Source organism: Sander vitreus, chromosome 20, assembly GCF_031162955.1.
Source record: "Sander vitreus isolate 19-12246 chromosome 20, sanVit1, whole genome shotgun sequence".
Taxonomy (NCBI): Eukaryota; Metazoa; Chordata; class Actinopteri; order Perciformes; family Percidae; genus Sander; species Sander vitreus.
Window position 1 is genome coordinate 20,447,452 of NC_135874.1, and position 9,940 is coordinate 20,457,391.

At 41.1% G+C, this 9,940-nt stretch overlaps 1 protein-coding gene across 1 annotated transcript; it reads right to left on the reverse strand.

Annotated features, from left to right (window-relative positions):
• Positions 1–343: 343 nt before the first annotated feature.
• LOC144534944 (gap junction beta-4 protein-like) lies at positions 344–9,319 on the reverse strand. Its single transcript, XM_078277096.1, has 4 exons — positions 9,136–9,319; positions 3,802–4,014; positions 945–1,246; positions 344–805 (listed from the first exon to the last, which is right to left on the reverse strand). Exons 2-4 carry the CDS (start codon positions 3,970–3,972, stop codon positions 463–465), a joined length of 816 nt encoding a protein of 271 aa, XP_078133222.1. The 5' UTR covers positions 3,973–4,014; positions 9,136–9,319; the 3' UTR covers positions 344–462.
• Positions 9,320–9,940: the final 621 nt, after the last annotated feature.

A 9,940-nucleotide genomic window follows, 5' to 3' on the forward strand; every position in this document is an offset into this window, starting at 1 on the left:
ATTTTGACCATATGGCCTTAGCAATAAACAAGCCGTTCTTTAATGTCACCAACTGTTGTTTAGTACCCTTTTTTTCTCTTTTCTTTTTTTACTTTCTTAAAAAGTATCGGTTCAGGCACCGTTAATTATGTATGCGATTAATTTCGATTAATTAATCACAGAGTATGTAATTAATTAGATTAGATTTTTTAATCGATTGACATCCCTAGTTATAATTAACATTCATCTTTACTTCAGTCACTTGTCAGTCCTTATTGAAATACTAGTACTCCTCTTCTTTAAAGTGTCGTGCAACATACAACCAGCCAGGGTTGGAGGTCCTTTCAAAGGAGAGTGATGAATATTTCATGTTCAGCTGGGTCAAGATACACAGCATCGGTCCTTTTATTAGTCTTTTAGTTCAACAACTTTATCAGGTAACTTTTGGTCCTGTTGTGTAGCCACCCATTAGAAACAAACCTCCTACAGGGCTGTACTTTGACCACCTTCTCTGATTCTCTCCTTCTTGTTTAAACTGAGCTGGCTGTCTGTCAATGTTGGATCAGTCCTACGATACTGAGACCTACGTGGGGCCATCTCGGTGAGCTCATGCTGCTCAGCAAATAGGAACCTCTCGTTGTCACGGCGGATCCTTAACAATTTGGCGATACGCTTGCCGATGAGGTAAACCATCTCGCAGATGCACATGAAGATGCACAGCGCGCTGGATACAACCATGAACAACATGAAGATCTTTTTCTCTGTTGGACGACTAATGAAGCAATCCACGGTGTTAGGGCATGGGTCCAGTGAACACTTGGATAACCTAAAAGAAAAAGGGTAGAGACAAATAGAAATTCAATAGATAATCGGTTTGGCTGTGCTCTTCAATTTTCATGTTTCTTTCTGTAATGCTGAAGATGATTCAAATACCAAGCTTTCATTTGAAAAGTTAAGAGCCTTACCTGGGCAAGTCATATCCATGGTATATCCGATACAGAATGTAAAGAAATGATGTGTCAAATCCAGCTTTGAAGACCAAACTCAGCAGATAGGTCCACCACAGCCCCCCTCTTTTCTTGCCAGGGTTGGCGTACAGGTGAGAGCCGGGGTGCAGCTCCACATGTTTCATGTCCTTTCCTTCGCGGTATTTAACATGAGCCATCACCATCAGAGACGGGCAGGTGACAAAAATCAGCTGCAATGCCCACAGACGGATATGGGAGATGGGGAAGATGTGGTCATAGCAGATGTTGGTACAGCCAGGCTGGAAAATAAAGTCAAATAACTTCAAAATACTTTTTTCTATAAGTACTGTAATGTCTCAGATGGGTAAAATTAGTGATAGCATAATTTGTTGCATTGTGCCAGAGATAAAAAATAAAAAAGAAGCAATACGTTTATTTCATACCACAGCTAATGCAACTGTCATGAAATGATGAATACAAAACAATAAATACAATGAATACAAAAACAATACCACCAGTGCTGCCTAATTGTATGTCATCTAGAGGAAGTGATGAAGGTTATAATGCCTCTATACTGGTGAAAATACATGTAAATACACCTGCTGCCTCTTTTTATAGGGAATCTGTGAAATAGACATAAATCTTAACAAAAACAAACAGGAACTTTTGCCCTGCAAGAGTTCCAGACTAATATAAAGACACATTTAAAATGAGCATTTTGCAGTTGATTTCAATTAGGATTAGAGACTTAAAGGAGGCTATATTAATAAAAGATTTGCTTTAATAAATATACGGATTGCCCACCAGTTAACTTGTGTTGTATATGCTAAAACATTATGTGAACTTAATAAATTGACGAGAGAGGATTTACCAATCTTCCAGTCACAGGGGTAAACTTACAAATCTGTCAAAGTACTACTGCCTGCACTGAATGCCTAGCCCTTAAAACACTGTGAAGCCCAAGTCATTTCCTAATCAATTCAATTTCAATCAATACTTTACAGATAGAGTAGGTCTAGACCACACTCTATAATTTACAAAGACCCAAAAATTCCAGTGATTCCCTCAAGAGCAAGCATTTAGTGTGACAGTGGCGAGGAAAAACTCCCTTTTAGGAAGAAACCTCGGGCGGTGAGGACAACTTCCTTTTAGGGAGAAACCTCGGACAGACCCAGGCTCTTGGTAGGCGCTGTCTGACATTGGGGATGTGATGAACAGTGGCAGTAATAGTCACAATAAAGATAAAGGAACTATGACTAGAAATAGTAGTTGTAGTAGTTCATGGCGTAGCAGGGCACTGCAGGGCGTTACAGGGTGTAGCAGGACGTAGCAGGGCACTGCAGGGCGTAGCAGGGAGCTGCAGGGCATAGCAGGATGTAGTAGGGCGTAGCAGGACGTAGCAGCGCGTAGCAGGGCACTGCAGAGCATAGCAGGGTGTAGCAGGGCATAGCAGGGCATAGCAGGGCGCGGAGCAGGACCACGGTGACAGCTGCAACCATGATTTAGGTGCCACCCTAATCCAATGCGGGGGCTGATCCAATAGGCTCCCCAGAGCTAAGTTAGTAACAAGCATTTCTGGTACATGGATGCACACAGCTGGAAAGAGAGAGGAGAGAGGAGCTCAGTGTGTCAAAGGAATTTAAGGCTCTGACACGCCAACCCGACGGCCGACCTTCGGCAGAAAAGGCAGTCCCGAATTGGTCAAAAAAGTGCCTCGGAACACACCGAAGTGACGCCGACTTGAGTGTACGTTATGCGTGTGCGCGAGACGTAATACGTCTCCATAACAGCAGGCGGCGCTAATCTGTATTGTCGCCCAAAAAAATTTAAACCAGCAGCTGATTGGACCAACGCGTCATGTGGGTCTGGCTTCTCCCAAATGTCAAAGCCAGACCATAATGGTCGTTCGGAATATGATCTCATATTTTACGAAAATAGTTCACCGAAACGTGTTTCTGAAAACATTTTAAGCGAGAAATAGGCCATGCAGTTGCTGAATCTGTCTTCATTTCAGATCGACAAAGGTCAGTTTAAAAGATTTTCGTCAGATTTTGAGAGGCGTTAATCACGCTCATCCCGCTCGTCATTTCCGGGTTAGGACTCCACCAATCAGATTGGTCATTGAGTCCGACTGCTCAACATGTCAAATCGGCCCAAATGACGGCTCCTCCGACTGACGACGGCACGGAACACACCGAACAGACTCGAGTCACTGACCTCGCCAGACTGTCCGACGGCCGATAATTGGGTTGGTGTGTCAGTGCCTTTACACATTCCACTAAATTCACACTGTACTGTGTGGCTACCCCACCACGCTCTCTAATTATAATACTAAAAGGGCCTTACAGGGTTAAAGGGCTACTCCAGCAATTTGGTGTTGCACTTTTATAAAGTTGGGGGACTCACAAGAGACACATTAAAAAAACAAATATTAAAATGAATGGAACAGAGCCCCAGATAGCCCTACTTTTAGTCTCTGGTATTTAAAAAAAAAACACAGGATCCTATGTTCCCATAATGCAACGTAATAGTGTATTTTGTTCTGACTGGTAAAAGACCACGTCTTTCAAACTCACTTCATCACAAAGTTCGTGTCTCAGGTTTTGTTTTAAAAAATGTAAAGTGTCAAAGCATATCCAAGATAACCCTGATGACATCATTAAGGGTATTTTTTCAGACTCTAGAAAAGCTCCCACCACAGCCACAGCAAAAATGACAAAAGCAAACTGATATTTGTGTCATGTGAGTCCTTTAAATACATTTGATCATTAAAACTGGCCTGCTGTTAATGAGTTGCTAAAGGTACAAAAGTGTCTGCAGAGAAAGAACAGCGTTGTTCCTGTGTTCATCTTACCTGTCGAGTATTACACTCAAAGTCTTTGCTCTCGTCGCCCCAAACCTTCTGCGCTGCCACCACAAACACCAGGACACGGAACACAAACACCATGGACAGCCAGATCCTCCCGAACGCAGTGGAGTACTTATTGACTCCACTCAACAGACTCTCCAGTCCCGACCAGTTCATCACTGCTGCTACACTGGCCTGGGTGATAGAAACAAGTACACCCTGTAACAGAGAGGAAGAAATAAAACAGGGTTATGTTTCCACATCCTGATGAGACGATAGAAACAGATCAAAGCTGAATTACTTGTGTGATTATTGCTTCAGTAGCCATAAAAGATGTACACTGGCCAGAGAAGATAAAGTGTGGGTGGAAAATGACTGCTCAGGAGAGGTAATTTGCTTGACTATTTCTGACCTAACTTCCTTGAGTCTCCACTGGTTGCCTGGCAACTGCTCCCCACCAAGACGTAGTCCAGCACATAAACCCCTGCAAAACATTGAATTGACCAATCTGCACTTCGGGTTTGAAGCTAGCAGTGTCCACCTTTTTTTTTGCAGTCTTTATGCTAATATAAGCCAACCGGATGCTAGCTCAAGATACCGTAATGACTTGAGAGTGGTATCGATCTACTCATTAAACTTGGCAAGAAAGCATTTCTTGGTGCTACTGTCCATGCAGCATTTGCCATTTCTTCAAACCATATACTGTATATGGGCGCCTGGGTAGCTCACCTAGTAGAGCATGCGCCCATATACAGAGGCTCAGTCTTTGCCGCAGCGGCCGCGGGTTTGGTTCCAATCTGCGGCCCTTTGCTGCATGTCATTTCCTCTCTCTCTCCCCTTTCATGTCTAAGCTGTCCTGTCAAATAAAGGCCTAAATGCCTAAACAAATAATAATCTTTAAATCATAGACTGTATATAAATAGTTACCGTTAGGACCACATTTACGATAAGCACGGTCGTGTAACACAAAGAAGAAATCAAGATTCCACTGCTACTCTAATCCTTGCAGCTCTACATGTCATGCCATAATGTATATTGTTAATGCTAAATTGTTAATTATGAACAAATTAACATGAAGTTAATATGCTTTATGACCAGCAGACAAACAGTGTGCAGCTGGGATTGTACACTTAAAAAAAGTTGTAATTAGACCTTTTACTGCAAACGTAAATGTATCACCTCTGCTTTTCCTACTATGACAAGTCCAAATGGTCTATTATAAGAGTGACACTGTTACAAAGCAAAATGCTACAGCTCTGTTCCAGTGTTACATAATATAACATGCTGCTGTTTAAAGGTCCTATGACATGCTGCTTTTTGGATGCTTTTATATAGACATTAGTGGTCCCCTAATACTGTATCTGAAGTCTCTTTTATATAGACCTTAGTGGTCCCCTAATACTGTATCTGAAGTCTCTTTTATATAGACCTTAGTGGTCCCCTAATACTGTATCTGAAGTTTCTTTTATATAGACCTTAGTGGTCCCCTAATACTGTATTTGAAGTCTCTTTTATATAGACCTTAGTGGTCCCCTAATACTGTATCTGAAGTCTCTTTTATATAGACATTAGTGGTCCCCTAATACTGTATCTGAAGTCTCTTTTATATAGACCTTAGTGGTCCCCTAATACTGTATCTGAAGTCTCTTTTATATAGACCTTAGTGGTCCCCTAATACTGTATCTGAAGTCTCTTTTATATAGACCTTAGTGGTCCCCTAATACTGTATCTGAAGTCTCTTTTATATAGACCTTAGTGGTCCCCCTAATACTGTATTTGAAGTCTCTTTTATATAGACCTTAGTGGTCCCCTAATACTGTATCTGAAGTCTCTTTTATATAGACATTAGTGGTCCCCTAATACTGTATCTGAAGTCTCTTTTATATAGACCTTAGTGGTCCCCTAATACTGTATCTGAAGTCTCTTTTATATAGACCTTAGTGGTCCCCTAATACTGTATCTGAAGTCTCTTTCCCGAAATTCGGCCTTGGTGTAGAATTACAGTCACTAGAGCCAGTCCCACAATGAGCTTTCCTTAGTATGTGCCATGTCTGTGTCTGTAGCTTTAAATGCTATTGAGGAGGAGAGAGAGGGGGGGGGGGCTTGACCAACTGCCATGCTTCGCTCGTTTGCAAGCAATGATGTCTCTCTCTTTCTCATGGGGGCCAAAATTCTCTGGGCGGGTAAAGCAGAGAAAGGGGAGGTAACCTTTCCCCTTATGACGTCATAAAGGGAAGATTCCAGATTGGCCCATCTGAGCTTTCATTTTCTCAAAGGCAGAGCAGGATACCCAGGGCTCGGTTTACACCTATCGCCATTTCTAGCCACTGGGGGACCATAGGCAGGCTGGGGGAACTCATATTAATGTTAGAAAACCTCATAAAGTTAAATTTTCATGCCATGGGACCTTTAAAGTTGTCAAATCTTGGTGTCAGTTGTGTAAGCTAACGACACTAATATCTTGTTTGTAATTGCTACTGAAAATAGCCTAATGGCATCACATGGCAATTACAAAAGCCCTTATTGTCTACATCAGGCTACATGTTTGTTGGCTGTGTGTTTACATAAAAAAAAAACCCTAACAGTCTTATTTATCTTTTACTCCATCTGGACATATCTGTTACATTAATTCTGTCCACACAGCTGCTGTGTGTGCTAACAGCATCGCTGCTTGTTGTCGATGATGTGCTTGTCTGCTGCTGAATGAACACAGTGGGCATGTGTGTGAAGGTAATGAAGTTCATGAATGAAACAGCCTAGTGTCCAGTCCAGTATAAATATTACTTCAATCATAAACCTGCTGGCACATGTGTGGTTTCAGAGTTTATGTTACCTAGATACTGAGCTGTGTGTGTTTGTGTGTGTGTGTGTGTATGTGTTTGTGTGTTTAATATAATGTCTTTGTCCTTACAAACTAAATCTAATGTACAGTGCTCAGTTGTCTATTGATTGAACTATGATAGTTTCCATTGGTACATGGGGCTGGCATTGTGGATTCTTCTTTTTCTATTGTACAATATACTAATGTTCAGTCCATTTAACAGACATTAATTCACTTAAATTCTGTATCTTATTTAGTATATTCACTGTATGTACGTTTCAATTTGCTGTAGTCAAATATCAAACCTGGACTTAAAGCAGCACTATGTAACTTTTCCCTCTTCGGTCCCCCTACAGGTTGTCTCATTGGAACTACAGCTCGCGCTACCCAACGCTTCTGTCCCCCTACAGGTTGTCTCATTGGAACTACAGCTGCAGCTAAGGGCCCTGACACACCAACCCGATTATCGGCCGTCGGACAGTCTGGCGAGGTCAGTGACTCGAGTCTGTTCGGTGTGGAAATGGCGAGCGGATGAGCCTCTCAAAAACGGACGGAAATCTTTTAAACTGACCTTTGTCGATATGAAATGAAGACAGATTCAGCAACTGCATGGCCTTTTTCTCGCTTAAAATGTTTTCAGAAACACGTTTCGGTGAACTATTTTATTACAATATGAGATTGTATTCTGAACAAGCCGCCATGACAGTCTGGCTGTGAATTTCCAGAGAAAAAAGACCCATGTGACGCGTTCGTCCTATCAGCTGCCGGTTTTCATTTTCTGGGAAACAATCTTAGACTGTTAATGGAAACAATACACAGAAGCACCGCCTGCTGCTATGGAGACATATTACGTTTCACGCACGTGCAGAGTGTATGCTCAAGTCGGCGTCGCCTCAATGTGTTTTGAGGCATTTGTTTGGACCTGACCTGAACTGATCAGTCCGACTGCCTTTTCTGCCGACGGTCGGCCGTCTGGTTGGTGTGTAACCTCTCTAAAAGTTACATAGTGTTGCTTTAAGTGCAGAAAATGTGAACCACTAAAACTAAATAAATATTTTTCTTTTTTAATTGTATTTTGCCAAGCCCAGCACCAACTGCTTATTGTGGACAAGTGAACAGGAGACACCAGGTAGGCGTAAACACTGCGATGGACGTGCACAGTTGGCTGGTGGTGTCTTTAATCGCACTATGGTGTTTTAAGCCCCCAACGTCTCCTTCCAGGCAGCGCTGCGACTGTTGACTTCAAGGCACCTAACCTTAACCTTAACCTTAACCATAACCCTAACCATAACCATTGCCTAATCGACTTCAAGGCAGCGCTGCAACCGTTGACTTCAAGGCACCTAACCTTAACCCTAACCCTAACCATAACCATTGCCTAATCCTAGAGACGTTAGGGGCTTAAAACACCGATAATCTCTTTAACCAGGTAGATCATGGAAAAAAATCGCAATTTTTACCCTGTTACAGTCCACAGGCAGCAGTAGAGTAGAGATACACTGAATCATCAGTTATACAAATTACACTATTTCCCTGGTTGTTTTTCCCCACAGTGATCATACTTGTAGTCCCAACACATTACTGGTCATGAAGAGAAATAAAATCCTTATGGAATTTGTAATACCATCCACCAGTATGCTTACTGGAGAAGTGCAGGATCACGAACTGTTTAGAAACGAGTAAAATATTTACATTTCACAAAACAGGAGTGGCTCAGCCCTAAGGTCTTTTTGGCGTGAACACTTGGATTAACTCCATTGCCACTTAGTTTAGTCATATACCGTAGGCTAAATAAAATAGGTTTTCACAGCAATGAGGCTTGTGGTGATATTTCTCTGACAGTGACCTTTTACTGTATTAAACATCAAATCAGGTATCCAGTAAGTGCCACATACTACCCTGCAGATAACACCATTTCATTTTCTACATTAATATTTGCATTTTTTTTTAACTTCCAACAGGCAGTGACTGTTTACAAAAAAATTGCACGGAATTGAAATATACCTGTATTGCTGTGTGAAGGGATATAGTGGCAAATTAAACTTCTAGATCTTCATTATTTAGTAAACAGAGCAAACTGTTTTGATTTCAGGAAAGCATTAAATCTACCATTAATTGCTTGATATAGCATACATCTGTGTGTGTGTGTGTGTGTGTGTGTGTGTGTGTGTGTGAGTGTGTGTGTGGAAATGTTTAACTTTTAAGAGGGCTATATTCCACAATGCCTGTGTGCTGAATGTACAATATATTCCCATTCTTTGTGTCTTAGTCACAGCAAATGGAAACGTTACTCTCTCTGTGTCTTTTTTTTAAGGTGGAATTATGCACATATGTTTTCCGCATATGTTGGCATAAATAACAACTTGCATCGTCTTGACTGAGTAACTTCAAGGGAAATAACACCAGCCTGTGTTCAAGTTAAACACCGCTGGTTACAGTCTTTTGTTTAGGCTACTGTTCAGTCCTGACTTTAAGCATGTGATAAAAAATGTATGAAAATCCAACAAAAGCAACCTTACCTAGTGCTGAAACTGGACTCAAATACCAAAACCCAATATGTCGACACTAGCAGGAGAAGATTAACAGGACAAGTTAAATACAGTGAAGTAAACACTACTTTAAACTATTGACTGATGCGTTTTCTCTCTGTCTGTCTCTGCTCTCTCGCCTTTCCCTCAGAAATCCTGCCAAACCAGATTCAGCAGCTGCTACGTCATCAAACACATACGCAGACTTTACATGCTCTGTCTTTTTTTCAGTTTCCAGGAAGACTCCACTCCCTACGAGCCTTGTAACCTAACACCTTAAACTTGTGTTACTGTACTACTGTACTACTAATATTTCAAATTGCCCCCCGGGGATAAATAAAGTCTTTTGAAATTAATTATATGTTGTGTGTAGTAAAAAAGAGAGTAAGAGAGAGAGAGAGAGAGAAAGAGAGATGCCACACCCTTTATGCTGTTACACACTCAAGAGGCCCTAAGGGAGTAATGCAAATGTATTTTTACAATGAGCAATGTGTTCACATGGTAACAGACTAACAGCATTAAATCAGAAAAAGAATGCAGTGTATTGAACAGTTTCAGTAACTTGTTGCAACAGTGTATTTGCAATAGAGTAACTGCATCAAATAACATCGAATAAATGTTGTTATATGTATGGAAAGACAAAATGTGAAATCTGAAAAGGGTTCATAAGCTGTGAATAGTTGTATAATAATAAAATAAATTAAGATACAAACTAATGGTATGGAACAAATAATAACATTTGAGAAAATCTAGTGGTGTAGTAACCTTACAACAACAATAATATTTATGGTTCAAA

Coding starts and splice junctions, on each gene's coding strand:
- LOC144534944 (XM_078277096.1), bottom strand. CDS start 3,972: ATGAACTGGTCGGGACTGGAGAGTCTGTTGAGTGGAGTCAATAAGTAC. Junction 1,247..3,801: donor TTGAGTGTAATACTCGACAG/GTAAGATGAACA, acceptor TTTATTTTCCAG/CCTGGCTGTACCAACATCTG. Junction 806..944: donor CATGGATATGACTTGCCCAG/GTAAGGCTCTTA, acceptor TTTTTCTTTTAG/GTTATCCAAGTGTTCACTGG.